The sequence below is a fragment of the Melanotaenia boesemani genome, chromosome 13, assembly GCF_017639745.1.
Source record: "Melanotaenia boesemani isolate fMelBoe1 chromosome 13, fMelBoe1.pri, whole genome shotgun sequence".
Taxonomy (NCBI): Eukaryota; Metazoa; Chordata; class Actinopteri; order Atheriniformes; family Melanotaeniidae; genus Melanotaenia; species Melanotaenia boesemani.
Window position 1 is genome coordinate 24,113,561 of NC_055694.1, and position 26,985 is coordinate 24,140,545.

Consider the following 26,985-nt stretch of genomic DNA (forward strand, 5'->3'; position numbering starts at 1 on the left):
CAATGGTAAGGAAACATTTTTAAGGATTACAACACATTTTTATTCATTATCTCTCCTTTCCAATTCCACCCAAAGCAATAAATAAATAAACAAATAAATCATTTCAAAATTTTGAATGCAATTTATCCATCCAATGACTTTTATATAATATTTTCAGCATTGCACTTTCTGCAAAGTTGATAATGAAACGGTTAAGAATCTTTTTTATTCATGTGAGAAGTCCACAGACTTTTCACATCACTGGTTTTCGGCACTGGACAACCTGTAAAAAATATTTTACAGGTTAACCCCCCTTTAACTTTTTAAACAATTAGATTCAGCATAAAAAGAAAATAAAGTAATAGAAATAATAATCTGATTATATTGGCATTTTTATTCACAAATGTATTTTTTTTAAATCTCACTGGTTCTAGGCATTTAAAAATTATTTTTTAAGTGCATTAAAACAGTGCAAGTCTTTCTTTCTTTCTATTTTGACTTGTTGCTGTGTTCATTAAACAGCACACATCCTATACATACAACTGATGTTCTATTGAAGGATGGTAGAAGTCAAGCTATTTTTTCTCTCTTCACTGTTATATTAAATACTTTAGAACAACTACCTAAATAAAAAAAACTCTCACAACACTCAGTTGTTAAATAGCAGGCTATCCCCAAAATAAACTAAGCAAATAGATAGATAGATAGATAGATAGATAGATAGATAGATAGATAGATAGATAGATAGATAGATAGATAGATTTTTGTTTGACGTCACGACGCAATCTTACGTTCTTGTGGTTCGAGAAGCTACGCAGGACGTGCAGTGGTTGTAAGAGGAAGGAAGATGGCGGATAACAAAGGCGAGGAGGATATGGAACCGTCTGCTAATTCGGACTCTGTGCTTTCAGCACAAGAAAACGAGCAGTCGGACCCTAAAACCGACAATGCTGCGATAGTAATGGAAACAAATTCAAAGGAAGACGCTGAAACCGAACCTCTGTCTAACGCTAATGAGGCAACTACACCCAACAGTGAAGGAGGGGACGTTAGTAGCGGCGGGACTGTTGTTGCGGCAGGGGAAGCCAACGGTAGCGTTAGCAACGCCGTTAGCCCGGCTGAGTCCAGTAGTACCAATGCAGAGCCAGCGGGAACTGAAACTGTCCCCGCCGTGGATGCTCCAGTTGGCGGACCCGCCACCGAAATGTCTCCCCCTCCCACCACCTCAGCCGCCACACCGGTCTCAACTACCATTAATTTACTGGATACGTGCGCGGTGTGTAAACAGAGTCTTCAGAGCCGAGACTGTGAACCAAAACTTCTGCCTTGTCTGCACACATTTTGCCTAAAATGCATCCCGCAGCCAGACAGGCAGATAAGCGTACAGGTACCTGGACCACACGGACAGACTGACACACACATTGGTGAGTGTCTCACGTAAAAATCTACTCCTTAATCAGGCCTATATTATGTTATCTGTCATAGGCGAGGATTATGAGCTGTTGGAGGGTTATGCTTTAGAGATAGGAGGTACACGACTTAATAGTTGAAACTTAACACAGTACTGATGCTAACCAGACAGAGTTGAGTTTCAGACTATTATATTTCAGAGGGTAGCTTTCGCTTGTGAAATTGGTCCATTTGCTTCTCCTAACTAACTGATATAAACGGACGGCAGTTAACTGTGTGAATCAAACGGCTTAGTCGATTTTCAATCAAATTAGGCTGCTAGGTTTTCAATCAGTTTAATTGGTATTGGTGACAATAACAGTCGGATTACAAGAAAACTAGTGGATGCCCATGAACTATTGACAACTGCATGCTTCTAGCACCAATATATATATATTTTTTTAAATTTAGTTGAATATGTTTTTAACTTATTTATTCCTATTCATTTGCACGGAAATTGTAAGATGTGAGACGCATGTATGTATGTAGGTAGGCATGTGTGTATTATATTCAAATTTTTATTTTCAAATCACTATTTTATTCTCCGAGTTTTATACAAGCTTTAAGTGTTCAAAATGAACGATAATACAAGGTCTTCACTTTACGTTTATTGATTTAGTACAATTATGCTGCACCGCAAAGCCGATATAATCGTTTTTGTTTGTTTGTTTGTTTGTTTGTTTGTTTCTTTTCTGCTCTTAATGATGCACAGATTACACTGTCCATGATGCTGGTGCACTTTTGGAAAGCTTGATTGACAGTTATGTGAAAATAACCCCACTCAGAATTTGTGCTAAAGACTTAAAGGGTGGACATGGGCAAAAGTTAAAAAGTCTTAAGTGGTGAAACGAGCTGAAAAAGATCATATTTGCTTTGTAGGAATGAAATCTTGATTTCTTTATGGTTGTACTGTTGAATTAAAATGATTCCCTCCATAATCCATCTTCTAAAGGCTGATTTGATCAATTAAACACAAGTCATACATGTCTGCCAACAGCTGACAACATATTGGGGATTGATTTTAGTTGTAATTTGGTAAATATCTACAAGCTATTTGTACCATTGCAGTCTGTGCTCAGTAAGTATTGATTTTCAAGTTTAATTAGGACACTCTTATGAAACGGCCCCGTAATGGCATTTTAATGAGTTTTTCTTTCTTCTGGTTTCAATAATGCATGAACAGTTGTACTTGCTAACAGTTTCTACCACAAAGATTTATAGAATCTCTTTAAATTTTGTTTTCAGGAATATATTAGCTTCTGTGTCAGCAGAGGTTTAGGGTGTGTTTGTTTTATTTACAGAAATGCCCATTAGAATGTTTTGCTTCAAAGATAACACAGAAATATTACCCTTATTAGCAGAACATTTTTAAATACTTTTTAAGATATGAATTTTGTAGTTGTATGACTGTCATAAATTTTGAAATAGATTTATTGGAAGTTTGGGTTTAGGAGGTCTCCTGCTTTGTTAATTTAATTACGGATTATGTTGTAGCTTTCTACAATACTGTCCTTTGTGAGAGTATTATCAGGAAATGATTAATCAACATTTCTAGCTCCTTCACATTGATAGCTGAATTATGTAAAAGTATTTTGTGTGTGTGCGCGTATGTGTATAACTAAGTTTAAAGTTTTTATTGACTTGACTTTATATAAATGATTACTAGGTCATTCCATCAGTGGTCAGAGCATTAAGTAAGACTACCTATTAATGATTGTAATCTGTTTTATTCAGTTGACTTTCATCTTAGAAATTTGTTGAGCTCTTAAGAAGTGTAGTGGGCAAAGAAAACAAGTGTATAATTTGATACTTGTTGAGCTGGAGTTAAATTAGGAAATTATTTTATTATTAGGAAATTAGTCTAAAATTTGCCACCAAGCAAGAGCCACAATTGTCCTGACAGATTACCAGAGATTCACGTTTGTGTGTGTGTATATATATATATATATATATATATATATATATATATATATATATATATATATATATATATATATATATATATTTAATAAAAGGGACAATGCATATTAATGAACATTTACATGTAAACATGCAGGATTGTAGCCAAAGCTAATTTCCATCTTTAGTCCTGCAGCAGGCCAAAGCCTGCTAAGGGACTATGTCTTGCATATATTTATTTGTTTTTGATGTCATGTAGTAGAAATGAGGAGCTGAGGAGAGTTCATGTAAAACTTCACTGAAGCAAATAAATTTTCCCTACTTGGGCTTTTCTTACTTATTTATTGAATATATGTCATTCTTTTTCAAACATTTGTGAGATGGTTGTGATAACGGTGTTGATCCTTTAGCTACCCACTTGTAAGCCTCTGAAAATTCAGAGATACCTGAAAGATCTGTTTAGAAAACACTTTCTTTTTTAGCTATGATTGATATTGATCACTAAGTCTGTTTTCACATTACATCAGTTAATGCTTTTTCTAAAAACGTTTTCATGACTTGAATAGAGTTTTCTGTAGCAAATCTAAATTAAAACTCAAATTAACTCAAAAATGGATAATTACAACTACATCTATTAAATAATTAAATGAAAAAATTAAGGTTTAAATTGCGCAAATTGTTATTTCATGCAGACTTAGAGAAATGGATGTAGTGCATCAGTTGTACCGCTCAGTGACAGCTGTGTTTGGTTGTGGGGTTCAGTCTAGTCCAGCTGCTCCCACTACCACTCTCACAGGGGCCTGGTGCAGATGGAGCTTACACAAACCAGCTGTGTGCTGCTCAAGTCAGTGTAAACCGGCTCAAACTGGCTTATACTGGTTTTTACCTCGGCTGTCTGGCTTTGGGGGGGATTTATGGGTTTATGAGGTAGAAGAGAAGCAACATATTATGCTATCTTAATTAAAAACATTTCTGTAAAGTTTAATCTTGTGACTTAAATTAGACTCTAGAAATTAAATGGAAAAGTTAATGCGCTAAACAAATTATTTGTTGGCGTATATGATTATAGCAGTAATTACTCTAATTCCATTAAGAAAGCCAAATGAAATGATTAAATAGAGCAGTCATTGTTGTTTGGCCATGTGATTTAATATTTTAATAAAAATGCCAAGGATGATGAGATTGAATCTTCTGGAGACGAATGCTAAATCGATTAGCCCCAATGAATAGGCATAGATTTCCCACTCTGCCAAGAAATTTTAATCAGAGGAATTTACCTAAAGGAAATTATGGAAATGAGGAGAAAGTCGGCTTTGCTCAGTGCCTCTTTTGTTTTAAGTAGACAATTCTTATGAGACTGTAGAGGCTTTATAAATTAGGTAATAGCTTGGTCTTATCATTGATGGGAACTGTTTTGGCTTTGTTTCTGTTTTTCTAACAGGTCAGTTATCAGTCAGGTATCATGAGAGTCTGTATTTAAAGGCCAGACCTTTTGACTTGTTTCTCCCCTCATCCCCTCTTTTTGTCTCTAGTAAATGTTATGCGTTGTGCAGTGTGCCACCAGGACTACAAACAAAGTGACATTATTGACAACTACTTTGTTAAAGATACTACAGAGGCCACCAGCACATCTGATGAAAAAGCTGCACAGGTATGTGAAAATGGTTGTAGTCACATCTTTGCTGGTTGTGGAGCTCCCGGTTTCCTAGATTCATTTTCTCATGGGCTGAAAACAAGATTAGGGCTTCCCTTTAAACTATTAGAAGTACATGAGTTTCATTTTGTTACAAAAATAAGATCATACAATCTCTCATTGTAATTGACTTAAACCACGAGAGCAAAGCATTAATTTTAGCTTTTAAAATGACGAAGAGTCAGTTTGGTACAGAGACTGGCCCAGAACCATTAAAAACAGTCACACTGATATTTTGTTTAATCGCCTTAACTTTTGATTATTTCCTGTGGCATTGTTACAAGCTTTTGCATTGTGACAACATTCCTTACAGTCCAGATTTATTTTTTATTTTTTATATTTTTTTGGGCTAAGCGTTTAGACTGCTGCATAGTCTTCTCCAACACATCCTAAATGTTTTCAGTGGTGTTAATAGACCCACTCCGTAGCTTTTCGACTTTAAAACTCCGCATTCTGGACTTGTTTGATGGCATAGTGACATCTAGATGCATTTCTGAAGCCATCGCTGAGACACAAGTTGATATAAGATTGTTTTTTTTTTTTACTGTCTGGAGAGAACCCACAGTACAAGTAGAATGCAAGATGGATGCTGAATTAGCTGTTGATAGAGGGCGTGTCTCTGAGAAAATGGCAAAAGTTAAGAAGTGTATCTTTAACAACGGGGTCCAGGATTTTTAGGTATTCTTCCTGTGCCATCAGTAAAACCGCGCGATGCACCACCTGACCCCTAGCTTTTACACAACATTGAAGCTCACAGTTCACATAAGTCAATGAAATCTAGACCATCCATGGCCATTTATTTATCATTACCATCAGCAATTTCTTCTATATCCCTTACTACATATGACACACAGGAGCCCTATCAGCTCAGCACTGATTGCGAGTAGACTGTGTCTCATTCTGATGCAATATTATTTCATATGCTTATTGGTGTCATCTCTCCAAGGTTTGCACCAGTTGTGAAGACAATGCTGGGACAATAGGCTTTTGTGTGGAGTGTGGCGAATGGCTGTGTAAGACCTGTGTGGAGGCTCACCAAAGAGTCAAAATTACCAAGGACCACAAAATTCGCACAAAGGAAGACACTGAAACTGCCTCTGGTAAGATCGTGTTTGCTCTTTGATGGATTGACTATCATTGTATTGAAAATAAATGACTTGAAATTCATTAATAGGTAATTTGTAGAAAAGAAAAACAAAAACAAAATGCTGTTTTCAATAAAGAGAATAATATTTTTTTATTTTATTTATTTTTTTAATTTCTTATAAAGCAGCATCACCATCAGTAATGTTTTCCCATAAGAAAAATCAGCTTGGTTAATGTGAATCCTTGTTTGACAATTTATCTGTTAATGATTTGACACATGTAAATATATACCCCAAACAACAGAGTTCATATTGCTGTTTTTAACTTGGATTTAGAAGGTGCAAATAAGAAAAGGACTAATGCACAAACTGTGTAAACACTTTCTTGAGGTGGTTTAACTTGTTTAAAAGAAGAATTGATTCACATTAGTGGGCACAAAAACACTTTTGAATCGTATCTGGTCTACAAAATCTATAAAAAGCAACTTGCCAACAGTCTCTAGTTGGAGCCAGCAAACAAGCTCACTCACAGACGGACCAGCGTCTTCCCAGATATGATGGAGTATCTCATCTTAGAGATATAAGTAATAATTGAAGAAAAGCTCTCTTGATTTTCCTTTTGTGGGTGTCTGGTAAAGTTTTGAATTCTTAAAGTTTGTATCAAGTTAAGACAACAACTTGTACTGAATTATTACCACAAGCAGTTCAGTCTAGACACTCACCCTCTGGCAACATCATGCATCCAGTTTATTCTCTTTAGTCCAGTTACTAGAAATGTTCGATTCATTTTTTTCACTTTATGCTGCTAGTCAAAAGATCACTTTAGAGCAAACATTAGCAGAACTCCTAATATTTATGTTGGTGCTCCTAACGTTTTCAGGTAGGTGCACCAGCACCACAGAGAAGTTGAGCCCTGTCATTATCAGCAGGTAGTCTCATCTGTAGGTGTTGATAATTAAAACACTGATTTTCTAAGTGTGGTCTTGTGAGCTCTACTCAGATAAACTTTATAACCGAGAGCTTGTCCCCCTCAGAGACCAGCTTGCTGTAAAATGCATGTGTGAACAGCAGCTGTAGAGAATTACTGGACCTAATTCTCCACACATTCTCTGGAAATCCTTTAGTGTTCATGTGTAAAGACACTTTAGTTCACTTAGTTGTCTCTTCAGGTAACCTTCTTCCTTGTATCTCTCCACATTTAAGCTTCACTGATGTCTTTTCATCTATGTTTTGACAGAGTCTGTCACTACGGCAGGACAGAGGCCAGTTTTCTGTCCCATCCACAAGCAGGAGCCGCTGAAACTTTTCTGTGAGACATGTGACACATTGACCTGTAGGGATTGCCAGCTTCTTGAGCATAAGGAGCACAGGTAAACCAGCACGCACATATCTGGTTTATTACTAACATGCTGTCAGTTTTTTCATTCTGCTTTATCTGGTAAAGTACCATTATTTTTTTAAATAATTTAATTTTCTCAGCAGACAATGTTTGGCTTCAATATTCATAATAAATTCAATATCTGCAATTATTGAATTATTTGACATTACAGGTCACAAGCTACATTTTGAAATGCTTTAAAACAGTAGTGACTGTTTTCTACAAATAACAAATAAACCTTTATACCAGCAGGCAGCAACAGGTTTCAAATAATTTTAGTAAAATAATTTGCAAGGATCTTATAGATGCCTGCTAGTAGTCATTTTGTGTTCAGTAAATGTTCAGGTAAGCATGGTAAGAATGGATAATGGTTAATGACCCAGCTGATAAAACCGGTAATATAAATAAAGATAAAAAGAAGTTATTAAAACCACAAAATGGGTGAGAAGCCCAGCAGTTTTCCCAGTATTACTACAGGATATTCTTCTCTTCATTTATAGCCATTTGAACATCATAGTTTGTAAACCTTGTCATTTGAATCCTGGACCATGCTGGTTTTCACTATGTAAATTTCTGAACGAACTGGTTTATGTATAAGTTCTAATTGGAGTCCGGGCAGCATAAAACATAGCGTGCAGCCTCGAGGAAGCACAAGCCAGTTTCTTCCTTGTACTGGTACCAAGCTCGGATAAACAGTTGTGTCAAGAAGGGCATTCATCATAAAACCTATGCCAAATCAATATGCGACTCAGTTTAGTGTCATGGAGATGGAAGCAGATGATTCACTGGGGCAACCCCTGAAGGGGAAAGCCAAAAGGAAAAGCAGTATTTTTTTTTTCTCCTTTTTTCTACCCAACAAAGTAATTCGTTTGTAGAGTCTCGAATCATCTACACTTGATAGAAAGTTAAAGAAAATGTGCGCATACCCAAAAGTTTGGACATCTTTTCTGGCATTGTTTATATTCTAAATATTTAAATTCATTCTATTCAATTCAATTCATTCTCCTTTTTCATTTTGACCCCCATTTAGTTATGTGTACATATTTTGTTGGGAAATCTCACAAACTGGTGACTTGTTATCCTACTATTCCCAGATACCAGTTTCTGGAAGAAGCTTTCCAAAACCACAAAGGATTCATTGAAACCAATATGGCTAAGCTACAGGAAAAAAAGAACTATGTTCATTACTCTGTCTCTCAGGTACAAAACAGGTAAGTTTGTTCTGAGTAAATTCTTCTGTGGTGCATACACACACATGGTTTCTGAATGCCTTTAATGTGGCTAGTATTTTTTTAATCCAAGCATTAATTCTTTTTCTTTTTATGTGTTTGTTTTGATCCAGGTTAAAAGAATTAAATGAGACACATAGAAAGGTGGAGCATGAGATTAAAATTGCGGTATTTACCCTTATAAATGAAATAAACAAAAAAGGCAAGTCTTTGCTGCAGCAGCTGGAGGTAAGTGAATATCAAGGTCTTCAAAAAGTAGAAAAGTAAAACTTTGTTAGAACAGCTTTGCAACCTTGCCAGCTTGTGTTTATGAGAACTCAGCTTGTGCCTGTTTATGAACGGTAACATCACTGAAACATAGTAATTTCACCCATTAAGTTAATGCTGACGTCACTAAAATTATACAGCTGAAAAAATACAAGGTTGGCAGAAAGCTTGTGTTGTTTATCTGGACTCTGGTCCATACATGTAGATATGAGGAATCCAGCAGCATTTTCTTTAACATTTTAAATCTGTTCTCTTCTGCATTTATTGTCATCTTTTGTAATCTTGTACCTAAGGATTTAATCCATTGTTATCCATATGCTCATGTTGGAGCTTGGATAGAGACCTGGTTTGGTAAAGAGCCATGAATTCTGGTTTGCTCAGGCACTGTGAATTGCAAAGCCATTGACAAAGATGATCTCGATCTCTCTTTTGCTTAGAGTGTTACCAAAGAGCGTAGTATGAGACTTGTAGCTCAGCATAAGGACACCACCCAGCTGGCCCAACAGATCAACCATGTCCTTAACTTCTGCCAGTGGGCCATCACCTCTGGCAGCAGCACAGCTCTGCTATACAGCAAGAGACCGGTATGTTTCTAATGAGCCCAAATGCTTAACTGTTTAAGACTATTAGGAATTTATGTCTGTTATGCAATCGGTGCAAACATATTTCTTATTTTCAGGAACAATTGAGGTGTCTCACATGTAGGATGGTTACTAGCATGTGGCCTGTTCATCAGTGTTAAGAGGTAGTTAAGGAGCACAGTATTTTCTTCTCCTCCACATTGGCTTTTATTTAGCTATAAGACAGGAGACGTCTACCGGGAGGATTTGACCTCAAGGCTATAAGAAAACAAAAGGATAATTTAGATGATTTTATAGTTGGATTGTAGAATATTGCATTTAAAAAGAATTTTGACAAATAAACTCTTGAGTTACTCTCATATCGCCAGGGTCAGGAAGTAAAGAAAAGTTTTCTCTTTGCACTTGCGTGTAGATCATGTTCCAGTTTCGCCAGCTCTTCAAAGCTAGACTGGAGCCAGCACCACAGTCCAATGGAGTTGTACGCTTCTTCTGTGATCCCACCTTCTGGGCTAAAAATGTGGTGAATCTAGGTAAGGGAAGCTTCATCCAGTATCTCTTATTGGTCGGTATTTTACTGTATTACATATGGATTCTAATTATGTTGTTTTGCTCTAGCCAAGAGGAGTAAGAAACAAAGTCTTACCCCTAGTCCTTGCATTGTAATTTCACCATGAAACTTTCCTCACCATATTTTTAGAATGAATGAATGTTTTAGATCTGTCTACCACATGTGCCTTTTTCTTTTTAACTGAGTTCACTGATGTCCATCTTGTTCTAATTGTAGGTAATCTTGTAATTGAGAAACCCCCACCACCTCCACAGCCTCCTAACGTGATGGTTGGGGGACCAGCCATGTCACCAGGACAAGGTCACCCGGGAAAACACCCAGGACAGATCAACCTGGCCCAGCTCCGGTTGCAACACATGCAGCAGGCTTATGCACAGCAGAAACAGCAGCAGCAGCAACAGATGCGTATTGCCTCCCAAATGTCCCAGCAGCATGCCAGACATTCTGGCCCAACCATGGTCCAGCAACAGGTATGGAAATCATTAATGACCCAGCTAACCAACCTCTGTGCAGTAGAATGTCAATCCTGTGCACCACTTAATAAACTTACTAAAGCTGAGAGAGCCATTCTTGAAAACAATGTTTTAACATTGAGACAAGGTTTCCTGGAGATTATGGAAATATTTTTCATCTCGAAAAAACAAATTGTTTTCTAAAGGTAATGGTTTGTTTTTTAAAACTATGATAACCTTAACAGTTTTTTATTAGCTTTCAGGCAAGCTATTGCCAGGAAACAAACAGAATAACACATGCATGCCTTGACTGTTATTGATTCGGATCAATTGCAACAATTACCAAATAAATTGGATGCCAACCACTCATTTTCAAGCTCACTTTGATCATCTTGTGATTTCAAAAAAACAAAGCTTGTTATCTTGTGATAAATAATTACAGTAAGTGGTTATCTTTAGACAAACAAAAGGCTGATTTCGCAAGAGTATGAGAATTACATTATCACATGAAAACAAGCTTTTTGATCTTGAGATAAAAGAATAATTAACTAGTGACCTCAATAACAGCATCAAACTTGAATAACTGCCGGCATGGCCTCTCAGCTTGCATAAAAATCTACACTAGTATGACAAAATATTTCTCTTATTAGTGTTTTTGTAAGTACATTTTCTGTTTTTACTTTGTATCTTCATTTATTTTAACTGATTGAAAAATCTCAAGGTTTTCTGTGAAACTGAAGTCTGAAATGATTTGGTTCACTTTCTGTAGACTGATTATTGACACCTGTCACATATGAATTTCTTTGTATTCTTAAATAGGGTGCCTGCTGTTAAATTATTTATTGTTGTGAGGATTTGGTAAAATGTTTGTTATTTTTTTAATTAGCCTCCAAGACTCATCAGTATGCAGCAGCTTCAGAGGGTGCCTGGGGGGGTCAACGGTGGGCCTGGTCCTTCAATGTACTCCTCACATCACATGCGCATACCTGGTCCACCACCACAAGGCCGAATGCCCTCAGCTCAGCCCAGACATAATGGACAGCAGTATTCACCCATGATGCAGCCTCAGTTACAGAGACAGGTCAGTACAAATGCACTTCTACTGAAACACCATCATATTTCTCAATTTTAATGTATTGTTTGTCCAAAAATATCAGTTCTTGTATAATAGCAGGGACTGTATAGATACAACAGGGAGGCTGGTCTTAAGCAGTCAAGCAGGCTGCTTAAGAGTCTTGTTTATGCATCCTGTTTTTTGACCAGTGCATGTAATGATTTGGGAATACTAACCAACACTAAAATAATGTTTTATTTCTTTTTTTTTTTCCCTGATACAGTATTGATCTGTCATAATTTAGGCACAGACTGCCTTTGTTAGAGCTAGGCTACAATATTGTTTGTCTAGGCTATCAAATAGTAAATTAATTCATAAGTATGAGCATTTACAGTTTGTCAGCTAGTAAGTAAGAAATTGCAGTTTAGAAATGTAAAAGTTTTTATTATACAACTTGTCTACTAAAGAACACTTGTAGGGTGTAAGTGTTAATATTTCTTCAAAGATAAATGAATTAAAAAAAATAATAATAATTGCACTTCTGTTTTTTTAAGCCTTCAACTGTTTTCATTGACTCACGGTTCTCAATACAACATACATTTGAAATTAGTTCAGAGTTTGACTGATTTTGATGGCTCTTCCCTAATAAATTTTGATATCCTAGAAAAAGCCAATGAGACTTTAAATTCAGATGTTAGTGATGTACTTAATAAGAAATATCAGTTATAATATGCATTATTATCAAATTGCATTAAACACTGTCATATACTGGCTACTCTTAAGCCACTGCGATTATTGCAGATGACTACTCGATTTGAAATGAAATTCAGTGTGAACTGGACTTTTTCACCTATTTACTATCTTTCAGCTGGACATCAGAAGTGTCTAAGAGAGCACTGACAGGTTATAAACAATCTGATTACCTAATCTTTTTAGTCAAAATTCCTTTAAACCTTTACCTGTAATGTTTGACTCTGTTCTTTATTTTCATCTGTGCCAGACTTGAGATTTCTTGTAGTTGGTGAAATATACATTTGATCACTCACAACAGATATACATCAGTTATAATCAGTGAAAGTACCTGCAACTTGGTATGTAATATCAAGAGTTTGAGCAGGAACAAACTAAAGTTCGAGCAGTGAGTGTGTGATATGTAGTTAAAATTGAGACACAATTGGAGCCCTTAACAGTAGCAACATATAAATATTATTTCCCTTTCAGTGGATTCACTCGATACACCACATACAATATGGGATATCACGCTCTCGTGTGTCCTGGCTAAAGACACCTAATCGCACCTTTAGGCAAATGATTTGTGATGATGTAGGTGGGGACCTGCCTGAACTTGTATACTGTGTACAACCACCATTACCGTCATTCTTCAGTTCTTGCGCTCTTTACTCTAGAAGACCGCTGGCTTGCTAGCTACAACTCGTTACCTTTGTTCTGCCAGAAGGCTACAGCTAACTCTGGATTAGTTTAACTGCTCTTGTTGGTGGTAAATACTGCTGCCTGCCAGTTAGACTGATTGATGAGCTGAGTGGTTCACTATGAGCACCAAAAGTCTTCTGTTTACCCCTGTCTCCAGGGATGTAGATTTTTGCTTCATGAGATGGACCAGGATGAAGTGTGCCCTGTCTGTATGGGGTTATCCATGACAGAAGAGCATTGATGGAGCCTGCTGCTTGTGCATTCTGTTGCCAGCTTCAGCACTCACCCATGGAAGGTGTCATGGTACACAGGTCCCTTTCAGGGCCTCTTACTCTAACCCAAGGGAGCCCTACCTCCAAATAGCAAGCAGTTTCCTCAGTCAGTGCACTAAGGTATAGGGAGGTCTGACTAAAGGTCTTGCAGCAAATCCATAAGTCCCTTTTTTATTTTAAATGGTATCTATTCTTGCCAGCCTTAGTCACTATTTAAATCTTGAAGGAACTGGCCTTGCATGAGTCCAAAGATGACATGCTCTTGGTTGAAAGGTTGGTTGATAGCTGGGCAGACAACGTGCAGTATGTTGCTGGGTCAGCCAAAAATGAATAGGAACACCTGGTGGGTGCCATGAAAACTTAGTTTTAACTGGATGCTCACGAGGAGGACGATGATGTCCACCTGGACGTTAGCCTTCACTTTAATTTTTTTTGTCATACGGCCACCACAAAGATGAATATAGAGTCAATGCACCGCAGCTGCTGCTGTGCTGGCATGCCAGGACTTCTTTCCTCTCACTGTACCATCATGCGGCTGAAACATTTTGAGATGGACTGGCCCTCCCTTCATTCTGCTCAGAAAATGTCGCGCTTCGCCGGATTTTATCTCCTGCCCAAGTCAACAACAGTAAAAAAAAAAAACTGTATACCAATGAACCCGAACGTCGTCTTGCAGCTTAAATCATTGTGGAAAAATCAGTTCTGTAACCATGCTTCAGACTTAACATTTTCAAGAATTCATAATTGCATGTAATGTAAAACCCGCTGCATTTTTTATTTGCATGTTTTATGCTAAATTAAATTATCCCAACCCATGCTGCATTCAGTATCAAAATATAAATTTTGTTTTTTATAAAGAATGCATAAAACCATTTCAGTAAAATTTTATACAAATGACAACTGAAATGTAAGTTTGGTGAATTACTTTATTGATAGATGCGTTTCTTAGATTCTATACCCAAGATGCATGTAAGACTGCTGAAACGGTTATTTTCAAAGAAGGATGCAAATGTCTTATTTCAGCTCTGTAAAGCACTGCCTCGCCACTGTATCTATACATATAAAGCTGAATATTTGCTTAAATGATGTTTACAGCACCGTGTAAAAATGTACCTTAATTTTCTGCATGAGACTAGGTAAGTAAGAGAAAACCTCCATTATATTGGGCCCCTTTTTCTTTGTGTCCAGATGTCTATAGAATCTGAGATGAGCCACCAAAGGTTTCGTTTCTTACTACAATCAGGGGTTTGGCACCTTTTTCTTTCTTTGTCATTTTCTTGTCTTGTGCAGCATGTGTGATCAGTCAAGTGCATGACATGAAGCCATGTTGTCTCTAGGGGTGTAACAATCCATAGATCTACATCGATTCAATGATCCAACAGCATCAATCCAATTTGAAAATATTGATCAAATATCAATACAATGGTCCTATGTAAGATATGTTAAAGAAAACATGGAATTGTTCCCATTTGCTGTGTTTTAAAATCAAAATGTCCTTTTTTCAGATTAAGATTCAGATTTGTCATTTAGCAGTGTCATCAGTGATGCAAAGCACAACGAAATTATGAGCATCGCCCTATAAAAACTTTTTAAGTTGATGAGGAAAAGTAACGTCTAACACTGTGGTGTGTAACTATGATAAAGTCAGACTGTTATAACTTGGTCATTATAACTATTTTCTAAGTGGCTCTCAGACTCTGAATAGGATAAGGTTTACACTATATCCTGCTTTAATGTTTACAAATAAGAATTCATCTTTTCAGTTTTATATTATGTGAAAGTTTTAAAGGTCATCATGCAGAAAGGCACAGCCTGTTTTTGTTTTTTTGTAGTTGTTTTTTGGTATTTAATATGAATGGAAGCAATCTATTAAATCGAATCAAAATCGTAACTTGGCAACATTTGTAATATCAGCAAACATCAAATCATTGTCCATTGAATCGATATGATATGCTATTGTGATCAAACTTGTGATTTACACCCCTAGTTCTTGCTGTGACACAGATTTTTTATTTACTTTTTTTATACTGCTGGGAAATAACCTCCCTTTTATTTTGTTGTCTGTATCTTCTTTTTCCATTTTCTTCTCTCGTTCTGGTCATTACCATATCTTTTCACCGTTATATGCTTTTCTTTTCCTACATCCTTCCTTTTCTTGCTTTGTGTAGCATTCCAACCCAGGGCATGCAGGTCCTTTTCCAGTGGCATCCTTGCATAATGCCAATCCCACAAGTCCTACCAGTGCCAGTATGGCTGGTGCCCATGCTCACCGTGGTCCTGCCAGCCCTGTAATTGGTCCCATTGAGCTCATCCCCTCAGTCACTAATCCTGAGAACCTGCCATGCCTTCCTGAGATCCCGCCCATTCAGGTGCGTACGTTTCAGTATTGCTTTTCTTTTCTGATTAACATAGACGTTTGACTAGTAAAATGGTAATAATTTTGTCAGGTGATATTGTAAATCTGAAGTTATTTCTTTTAGAGAGAGAGAGAAAATTTAAGCAAAATATATGAAACACAAAACATGTTAACTGTGATTAATTCAGAAAATTGGAAAAGTTTGCAGCAAGTGAAATAAACTTAGTGTTTTCCAAATACATGTTGACCTCGAGTCAACAGCTAACCACTACTATTATATTTTTTTAAACTCCCAGTTAGAAGATGCAGGTTCCAGCAACCTAGGACACCTCCTTTCTCGCTACATCACAGCCAGCGCACAGCACCCACTCGGCTCATTGGACATGAACCCCTCACCTGGACTATCCACGCTCTCTCCGGGATCGTCAGGTACCGTTTTTGTGTTAATTCATGCCTTGCTTGCTGTATTCCGAAGCCAAAGGCTAAAAGTACATTTATTACATGTATAAGCCATACCTGACTTGTCTGAAACTTACCATACCATGACAAACTACGTGTCGTTACTAAGTTAAGGCATTATAATTGTGTTAATGCATTTAATTAATTACTGTGTTATGAAAGTAGATATTGTAAAGTTTGACAATATCACCTGCTACATTTTCTGTCTGCAGGTCTGTCTAATGCCCACACGCCAGCACGACCCTCCAGTGCATCTAGCACAGGTAGCAGAGGCAGGTAAGCATTAGCATTTGTCCTAATCTACTCGATTTCATGTCTATCCTGATGTAGAATATTTCAACTAGGGTTGGATATTATGAATAAAAATCTATCCCCATCTGTATATATAGCGATATACAGTATATACTGGTAAATTGTACAAACTGGGCTAAATATTCACTTTCAAATCAGTGCCACGGGTATGATGTGGCAGGCTCTTTCACCAGTCAAAACCTCTCCAAGTTCTCCTCCCTTGTTCAATATTGAATATGTAAACAATAAAAATAATATCCCTTCCCAGTTTGAAATTATACGTACTTAGTGTATATTAACAATGAACTCAGAATGTAGATTTCAATATTAGTTCTTTTGGCTGATTTCATACCTTGTTTGAAAAAAAAAAAAAATACTGGTATAAATTTAAGTTGGTTTACCACCCAGTCCTAATATTATTAGATTTAACCCCCCCCCCCCCAAACAAACACACACACACAGTTGTTTCACCATCACTTTACAATTACATCAACAAGGTTTCATGTCATAAACACATAGTACTCATAGTTTAAAAGTTATTGGAACTATTCTACATCAAATAGTTCCTGGGCTGCTGTGTGTTTTCCTAACACTTGTTTAGGTACAGAAGTGCTCACTGTTTGCATTTTGGTAGAGGTGGTGTAAATGTGCGAAATAATGAAAGAAAATTAAGCTTAAACAAAAATCTGTTTTCTGAAGTAATTTCTTTGATACATTCTAAAAAGCAGATGTGGAAATGTGGGGAAACACACAACCATGTAAAAAGAAACCAGTTAAATTGAGGAACACAGTTCTTTGGAAACATGAAAGTGTAGTGAAAAAGGAACAGCTCATGTGCAAGGTGACTACCTCATTTGTTGAGTTGATAGTACTCGTGTTTGGAGTTGGCTTGTACTGTATTACTGCCAGTAAAACTGACACACAAACATTTATTCGTGATTTCACCATGAATTACGAGGTCTGCAAAATCCTTTTCTCTGTCATCAAAATGCATCAAACCTCATTGGAGGAAATTTCATCATGTAGCAGGAAATGGAGCCAAATATGTGTTCAAATCAGCCAAAAAGCTTTTCACAGAGAAGGTGAAGGTTTTTGACTGGCATTAAAAGAACTTTTCAGTTCTTTTAATGCAGAAATTGTTTTGCAGTGTTGAATAGAATAATTTAGTTTGACTTAAAGCATACTGTATATGTACATCCCTGATTGCTTTCACATCTATGGAGCTTAGACCTTGTATGTAAAGACCTCTCACTGTCTTGCACAGTTTGTTGACTGTTGATTTAAATCCACATAAATAAAAATGCGTCATTGTCCCTTTAATGCTGTATCCATTGTGTAATTTCAAAGTAAATTATTCCAAAGCTTAAAGCCTGAGAAACGTAAACTAACTTTCCAGGTACTTGTAGTCTATATTGCTCTTTCTTATCATGTTACACAACTTAAAAATAAATCAAACATGATTATAGTTATTCAAAACTTATGAAATATTGACTCCAACAAGACTTCCCTAAATTTCAGATAATCGGAAACCGCAGGAGAAAATATTCAAACACCAGGATGTTAATTAAGCCCAACTAAATATAAATTATGGAAATTTACTTTTCTCCTTTGTGTGTTGCAGTATGAACTAGGTTGCAGTAGTTCCCTGTTTGTTAACAAAGGGCATTTTAGTTATTTAACCCCAACCAGTGACATAAATAATAACTAGTGGTTTATATTTTTTCCCTAAAAGAAAATCCCTCTGCTGCCTCATTACAGTACGACTAACCACAATGAGTACTTGATCTTTTTGGATATTACTCAGTTTAAGGTGTTGCATTAATTAGTTGTTTGGGTGGTTTTCTATGTGTTTCAGCTGTAGTTCTGCTGGGAGGGCAGGGACCGGAGCTGGATCCACCACAGAGCAGGTTAGGGTGAAGAAGGAGCCTGGTACAGAGGACAGCTACACTTGTCCAACTTCTTTAAAGACAGAGCACAGCAAAGATGCTGGGAGGAGTGCCTGCATGGTATGATCACTATTTTTCAAAACTATTTTAAAATAAGTCATAAGTTGAAGAAATGTGATAATAAACTGGAGAATTGTCCTCATTCAGACAGAATCGCATATGTTTGTTAAACATCCTCTGATTATCTGTTATTCTGTATTCTGTTATATATATGTTGAAGTAATGTCTTTTTTTTTTCTTTGTCCTTTTCTCAGATGAGCAGTCCTGAAAGCAGTCCCCAAGGTGTTGTATCGACAGCCCATGATGCTCATAAGGTTCTAGGGGAGCGCATCAAAACAGAACCTGAGTCTGAGACACCTTGTTCTGCACTAAACGGTGCCAGTGCCACCACATCATCCTCATCTTCCACTATGACCTCCACTACCTCTTCATCCACCTTTAACAGCAGTGGACTCACTAATGGAAACTTGGACAAGGGGACAGAGAACACAGGGGGTGGGGAAGCTGAGGCAACAAGGAGTCTTGGTGGGAAAGAGGATGACCCTAATGAAGACTGGTGTGCAGTTTGCATCAATGGTGGTGACCTACTGTGTTGTGACCGCTGTCCTAAAGTGTTCCACATGAAATGTCACGTACCCACCATAAAAATCTTCCCAAAGTAAGTGATAAACAGAGATTACGCTTATGGTTTGGCAGCCTTATCAGACACTGACTTTTCAGAGAGGCATTATTTTATGTAGGGTTCCATAAATATCTGGACTATAAGTCTCTCCTGAGTATAAGTCACATCAGTCATAAAATGCATCATGAAGAGGGAAAAAAACAAAACAACAATAAAAAACAAGTTAAACTGGACTATAAGTCGCATTTATTTAGAAATCTATCCCACACAAGTCAAGACCAAGAACAAAGATTTAATCTGGAAAACCAAGTTATTCAGCTACACTATAGCACACGGAACAACAGGCTGAATATGTGTCCAGTATGTTAACGTAACACAGGGTTTCCTCCAGGATTTTTTTAAACTGTGAGGGAGAACTAGTCTCCTTATTACACTTAATAAACAGCTGAATGAGGTGCTGAGGAAGTACGAAAATGTATACATCACATTTGGCATTTAAAGAGACTGCCTTGTGCACAACCCCAGCCTGCCACAAAGTTTCATGTTAAATATGAAAAACCGGGTCAGTTGTTCATTGCACATAAAGACACAGACTTCCCCCCGCAGTTATTCTCGCCCCGTCACAGACGAAGCTTCTCGTGGAGTATAAACTGATCAGACCAAAACAAACTCTGTTCTTGCGGCTTTGAGAACAAGAACAAAGTTCTTGCTTCTTGTGGCGTATGTAACAAGCTTTACACCACTCTGTCACGTCTTTGCTGTGTCTCTTGAGCGAGCCGCAGTAGAACCGGATGGGAATTTGAGCCGCCAGTGTTCGTTTTTCACAATTAAATTATTTGTAGAGCAGTGTCACATTTCCTGAGTACAATTTCACACTCTTATTATGGTCTGTAAATATGTGCAAATGGAGACTTTATGTTCATATGGACCCATTCATACAATATAATTTACATTTGTACATCAGCTGTCTTAAAGTTAATATTTTAGTTCATTTTTTCAGTGGTACAGGAGCAGCAAATACCAGGGTTATTGGAAGCCTAGAGCGCCCTCTCGCAGCTGTAGACAGTAATGTTTACTCCTTGGTTCATGTCTGTCGGTATGATTTAACATTTAAACACGTTAAATTATATATAAGTCGCACCTGACTATAAATCACATGACCAGCCAAATAATGAAAAACAGTATGACTTATAGTCCGGAAAATATGGCACCCACATGTACAGCCACAAAGTAATGTGTCACAAAATCACTGTTGCTTCATCTACACATGATTTAGAGTGACAAAGATAATACTGTTATGCATGATGGACATATAGTAGTCACAACTCATTAAAGACTTTGTAATACACTATTCTGAATGTTCTTGTTCGGGGTTATTGTTGTTTCCTAGGGGTGACTTTCTCTGCACATTTTGCCGGAGTCTAACTGACCCTGAAATAGAATACTGTGACGAAAGCAAGAAAATCAGAGGAGAGGACATCCTGAATGCTGAGGACCAGAGGGTCAGTCCAGTCACCTCATCTTCAGAGAACCTTTTCATGATTAGTTTGAGTAATCTAATTCTCTCTTTGTCTCCAGAGATGTGAACGCCTCCTGTTGTATATTTTCTGTCATGAGCTCAGCATGGGCTTTAGGGAACCAGTTCCTAGCTCTGTAAGTACTTCCACATGAGACACACAACATTCATCCTGTTACACTACATGATTACTTATAAACATTATGATACGTTTACTTATGTTTGCCATTCGCCACATACTCGATCCTGGAAAAGTTTCATTCATTCTTCTATTCTTGACTCTACATCCACTTTATTTTTTTGTTCAACCTAAACTTCAATGTGGTTAAAATCCAAATGTTAACTAAATTGCAAACCAAACTTATCATGAAATGGAGTAAAAAGAAACGGCAGCAGTAAATTTGGCCTGGTGGGTTTGGGACAGCACAGTGAAACACAGCTGATTAGGCTATTGATTTCAGGTTGTTGTTTTTATTTATTTGTTTTTCTGCCTTTGCCTCTAAGCGGTTCTCATTTGGAGTATAAAGAAAACTGTAATATGACACACATTTGACCCTTGTTTTGCTACATGCTTTTCATGGGGAAAACCAGAGTTATATAGAATGATGTGATGGGAAAAGCGGAGACAAGCAGAAACATCACAGCATTAACAGTTTTTTTTCAGAGGATTGAGGGGGCCACAAGGAATATCCACAAATCTGTTTTAATTAATTTTAGTGTTGCAGACAGTGCCAGCACCCTCTGGAAAGGGAATGAAGAGTGGGAAAAACATTAATAACCAAGTAGTGAATCACATAAATTAAACAATATTGTTTGATTGTTTCACAGTGAGTTATGTTCTGAGGCAAAGTTGAAAACTCCCACACCTAATCACAACCTTGCAGGATGGTGGCATCAGATTTAATACCATGCCTAAAAATTATTTTTAGATTGCTTTGCAGTGGGTTCTATCTGCAAACCCATTTTTTCTTATATAAACATGGAAATTTAGAAAATAAGATTTCCATGATTTCCTTTATAGACACAGACTTATCTCTTAATCTAAAGAAATCCCTATACTATCACATACAAACTATACACAGTGCAGCCTTATGCCAGGCTTTCCAATAGTTTTGTTACTATTAATGGTTAATTAGTTATCTCTGTTTAGATTAATTTATTATGAGATCTGGATCATTTTAGGCAGTCATGTATTTCTCAAGTTTCCAATCCTAAACCCCAGTAGTACACTGTGAGCACTGCTTGTTATTTTCTAAGTTAAATTTAATCTTTTCAACTGGAAAAATTAAGTATGAAATCTGACCCACTTTTATTAAACCTAGGTACCCAACTACTACAAGATTATTAAGCAGCCCATGGACTTGAAGAGGGTGAAGAAGAAACTACAGTTACGGAGCTCCCAGTTCTACAAGTCCATCCAGGACTTTGTGTCTGATATCCGCCTTATCTTCAAAAACTGTGCAAAGTACAATGAGGTGAGCAGCATGAGTTTTCAGCCTGCTTTGGGTATGGCATCACCTTATGCGTGTGCATGCAGACATGGTTAGACTGACATGCTTTGAGGTTTAGTGCCACCAACTGACAGAAAAAGTTATTTCCCCTTTTAGCCAAATTGTTTAACCAGATTTATATGTATCATTGTGTTAGACCTTACATTAGTCTAACTTCATCAAATAAAAGTGATAGTGGTGCTTAGAGACTGATGTGCTTGCAGTTTTGTACAGTTACTAACACTGATGGGTGGAGCACAGAGTGTAAAGGTATCACTGCACTTATTGCACTGTCTGAATATTATTAACAGTCTGCATCTCAGTGATACACCAGGTGTTTGTCTTCTAATCAATGTAGGCGATCGCTTGATACTTTTAAATAGCTTATTTCTGTATATTTTCTTCTTTGAGGTAAAATCTATTTTGAAATACAATGGATGCATTTGTTTTTGTTCCCTGACACTGAGATGCTGCTGTGGGTTAAAATTTCTCATCATGTCATGTATCTTCTCTCTGGAACGGAACCCAGTTGCATACATATAGATTTGATCAGTTACAAAGATAGAACACAGCGTACACTATACCTGCTCGTAATTATACCTTCCAACAAAATAAGGGAGACTGTTTTCTTAAAAAAAAAAAAAAAAAAAAAAAAAGTTGAGTGCCCAAAGACATCACTACTTTATTCTTCTCTAATGGTGATTGAGCAGGCTGAGTGTTGCCCGGCAGCTTCACTATACTGATATTCTAATGTAACTCAAATTAACAGCAAGTAAAGTTTTCAGGTGTGAACATTGTTGGTAATGTTTATAACATCTTTCACTGAAGAGTTGACACATTTCAGCTGTTATGTAACCAAAGGACTAAATCAGTTGGTATAATACAACTAAGACGTTTTACTAGCTTTGGATAAAAGCATCTGCTAAATTAGTAAATGTAAGGTAGAACTCCACAAATAACACATTTTTTTTAAGAATGGTGTCAATTTTTTTTCTTTAACACACACTTATACAAATATTTTAGTTTATACTGTATATGCAGCACAACCTGTTATCTAGATCCAGCATCATAATGATAATCTAGCTCACCAAATTAAGAATTTATGTTCTGTGTGGACGTTTGACAATGTCAGTAACATTTCCTAAGAATATCTTGCTCTGGATTAAAGACTTTTTTCTGTGCAACATAAGACTGAGTCAGTCCTGTGACTGCTTTTCTTCAGGACATGTGCTGTGGCACTTTTTAATATATTTGATTTAATTACCTTTAAAATCAGCTTTGTGGAAGCTAAACTTTTTTATATATAACAGAAACTAAACAGAAATGCAACTTCTTCATAAAAAATTTTTTGTAAAAACAAAACCATGCTGAAATTTAGAAGGAAGCTTTTTTGTAGCTTGTGTGATCTTTACTTGCTGTTAATTTCTGCGTTGACTTGGTGATTCACACCTCCATGTTTTAGCACAGTAAAAAACAGATTTCTTATCTGTTATCATTTAACCTGCCTGTGCTGTAAACTCTTCTCTTCCCCCCTGCTGCTTCACTTTCTGTGTTGTAATGTTATTGCCCCTTTTTAGATGTCTCGAATAATCCAGGTTTATGATGAGGAGAAAGAGATTAATACGCAGGTAAGCCGTTTCCAATAGAGAAAAGATGTCCTGTACTCTCCCACTGAGACTCCAAGAAATGTTTTTGCACTTCTTAGCAAAAAGCATGAGTTGCAAACATCGGCAGTGATGCAGATTTAAACCATGTGAACGGCATAAAGACGCGTGCTGCTCATACCGCCTGTGAATAAGGTGGTGGAGTAGATAACATGGTGTCTGGTGGGCTGTAAAAACTATAAACTGAAGTCCTCTAAAAGACATTTGTTTTCTTTTCTATGATTTTGAAACCACAAATGTACACTGTTTCTATTTCGCCTCCACATGTTTTCACTTTCAGGTTTGGTAACTTGATATAATAAAAACCATGAGTGTAAGATGAGACTGGTCACAGTGTGAACTGAAAACTGTGTGGGCAAAATGAAAAGGTTTGCTTTAATATTTTGTGAGATTGCCTTTTTCTTACAGCGCTGATTCACCACAATATTGTTTCAGTAAGCTTAAGAAAGGTCACATCATTAATTTCTCTCCTGAGTTGCACTCCTTTTGTGTATAGTAAGAGAGGATAAAGTCTTTCCCAGCACATCCCAAAATAAAATCTCATTGAGGTTAGGATCTGGTCCTGTGGTGGCTAATCAGTGTATGGAAATGATGTCTCATCCTCCCCGAACCACACTTTCATAATTTGAACCTGATGAATCCTAGCATTGTAGGCTTGGAATATATTTGTGGCTTTAGGGAAAAGAATCAGTTGGTGGGAAAAACCTGGTCATTCAGTATATTCGGGTAGTCGGCTGACCTCAGGTTTTGGGTATGTAATGTTGCTGATATTGGGCCTGTCAAGAAGAAGGTTGGTCAGATCAGGAACAAGGTAAATCTAAACCCATTAGACTAAATTATATATATTCAGTACTCCAGAGTCCAGTTTTTACGCCTCGCTTCAGTTATCTCCACATTGTGAGTGTGGAAATGCTCTTATTTAAGCTACTAAAGATTGCTGAGTTCTTGTGACCACAGTTAAAAGGTAATGGTTCGTTATCTTTCCAGATTTTAAAACATTACACTGTCCTTAACCTAGTTTGAGTAATTTCAATAATCTCTTTACTCATATGCTTAACACAGAGCAATAACTAGACCTTTCTAAAACAGGATCAGTTATTAACTATAACAGGAAGTGTCTTCCAACATGGTTGCTAAATGAACGGGAACTTCCTCACTGCATCAGTTAAATAGCTAGTTGAGCTGAAGCATCAATCACTGCAGTACTTTCTTATTTTCAGTGAAAGAATTTTACATATTAGCTTAGTTACACCCAGGGTGTAACTTCTGCCATTGCCAGGAAGTAAATATTGTCGTGATTAAAGCCTTAATATTGTGTCAAAATGTGTAAAAAGAGTAAAATAAACAGGACTTAGTATTTCTACTTTAAAAATGTACTGAAGTTTCAAAAACAAGTGTGTAAGGTTTTATATGCAACAAACCTTGAGGAAGAAGAAAGTTGCATTTTGGGACCTTAAATCGAGCTGTTTAGCTGCACTTTATTATCTGTTTCCTAACAAGACAACTGCAGAGGTTTTTGAGCAATCAAGGGTGAGAGTCTGCAGCAAAGCCTGCACTGAACATGTTTCATACATGAGTCAAGATGTAGGCTTAGTTACATCAAAGCTTTTTAGAATATCAGAAAATTATTTTATAAGAGATTAAACTTTTAAATGCGCATTTTACTGAAAGTAGATTGGTTTAGACAGTTTGTTATGATGAGAATTCTACTTAAAAATCATATCGAATAAGAGTTTTGATATTTGCAAATGGGTGAAATACAATCATATAAAAAGGTGAAATATTAAACACAGATATTTTATCATAATTATTTGATTTTTCTATATATAATTTTCTCTGAATATTTTTTTTTTCAACTTATTGAGTTCAGGTTGGAACAATTTAAATATTAGTCTTGTGACTGTGTCCTCTGCACCTAAAGGGAAATTTGCTTCAGCTATAATTATTCTGAGGTGCTTCACCTGTTATATTTGAGCAACCACTTTTCAATGACCTTTTTATTTAACAGGCAGAATTGCTTTGTGTGTCAGCACAAAAGTGTTGACACGAAAGGACTTCAGCAGCCTTGAAACTTTCAGATAATGGTTTTCAGCTCTGTTTGTCATCAGCTGCTGGATTTGGTGAAAATCTTTGAGGACGGCCTTAATGATACTTAATTGTAAAAAAACAAAACAAAAAAATGCTTCATGGAGCCACAGTGGGACAGGAAGCCAGGATATCCCTGCTCTGTACAGCATGGTTGAGCTGGGGCCTCCCTGCCACCAGGAGTCTTAACCAAATCTAATTTGTCTCCTCATTCTCCTCTTCCTCCTCCCTGCCTCAACCCATCATTCTTCCCATTAAATGGTACTCTCACACCTTTTTCCTTACACCCTTCTTCTCCGACATCTTCCTCCTGTTCCTCCTCTGGCAGGTGGGATCAGAGATGGCGATATCTGGCAAGGCAGTGGGCCTGTACTTTGAGGAGAAGTTAGAGGAGATGTTCCCAGGCCAAATCTTCCCTGACACACCGGAACCCGAGTCTCCGGAGGAAAAGGAAAGAGAAAATGACACAGATGACTCTGAGGACGACTTCATACAGCCCAGGCGCAAACGGTTGAAAACGGATGAAAAAGTTCTTCACATCAAATAAGAACAACCATCAACAGAAGCAAGAGGATTATAAAAAGAAAGAAGAAACTGTCTTCCTCTTGTCCCACACTTCTTTCTTTGGAAGCAACAAACAAAATATGAGGTTTTCTATACGAACTGGTATAGCTCATTGTTGCCTTTAAAAGAATTGTCAACGTAGGCTTTTTTGAAAAGTTGAGGATGGGAAGATGGATAAACTGCATTCCCTCTGCATTTCATGGACATTAAACTTGTACAGATTTTGAAGTAGGATTTGTTTTCCAGTAGTTGGCAATTGGTTCTTTATTTTCTATCCATTTGCATTTGTAGATTTGTTGTGGCAATTGCTTTATAAAACATTTAAAGCCCCTGTTCTGTTTGATGTATTATATCTATACTTTGACATGGAGTCAACCAAGTATTTGTTTAACTTTGTGGAAATGATATATGAATAAGAGAGTTTAATCCTCTGAAGGTATTCCTACAGTATAGATGTTTTGGTGCGTCATCAATAAAAACATGTTCTGGAAATATTTCATAGTAAATTTGTTTGTGGAGTCAGTTTGGGCTTACGTAGGTTCAAAGTAAATTAACTACAAAGATTATCTATTAGAATGATTCTGGTTTTATTTACAAATGGTTTTGTATCATATCTACTTCTCAGGGATGAGTACATTAAAATGTTGAGTAAACT

At 36.9% G+C, this 26,985-nt stretch overlaps 1 protein-coding gene across 4 annotated transcripts; it reads left to right on the forward strand.

Moving 5' to 3' along the window:
- The first annotated feature begins 792 nt into the window (after nucleotides 1-792).
- On the forward strand, nucleotides 793-26,822 carry trim33 (tripartite motif containing 33). 4 transcript variants are annotated; one of them, XM_042003549.1, is made up of 21 exons: nucleotides 793-1,403; nucleotides 4,860-4,978; nucleotides 5,967-6,120; nucleotides 7,343-7,475; nucleotides 8,578-8,694; nucleotides 8,826-8,940; nucleotides 9,417-9,563; nucleotides 9,973-10,090; nucleotides 10,345-10,598; nucleotides 11,467-11,661; nucleotides 14,526-14,582; nucleotides 15,506-15,706; nucleotides 15,990-16,122; nucleotides 16,365-16,428; nucleotides 18,299-18,449; nucleotides 18,644-19,047; nucleotides 20,402-20,513; nucleotides 20,590-20,664; nucleotides 21,850-22,002; nucleotides 23,595-23,645; nucleotides 26,095-26,822. In XM_042003549.1, exons 1-21 carry the CDS (start codon nucleotides 827-829, stop codon nucleotides 26,311-26,313), a joined length of 3,549 nt encoding a protein of 1,182 aa, XP_041859483.1. In that variant the 5' UTR covers nucleotides 793-826; the 3' UTR covers nucleotides 26,314-26,822. The 4 variants fall into 4 exon arrangements, with proteins under 4 accessions (XP_041859483.1, XP_041859484.1, XP_041859485.1 ...); XM_042003550.1 differs by lacking the exon at nucleotides 23,595-23,645; XM_042003551.1 differs by lacking the exon at nucleotides 14,526-14,582.
- Nucleotides 26,823-26,985: the final 163 nt, after the last annotated feature.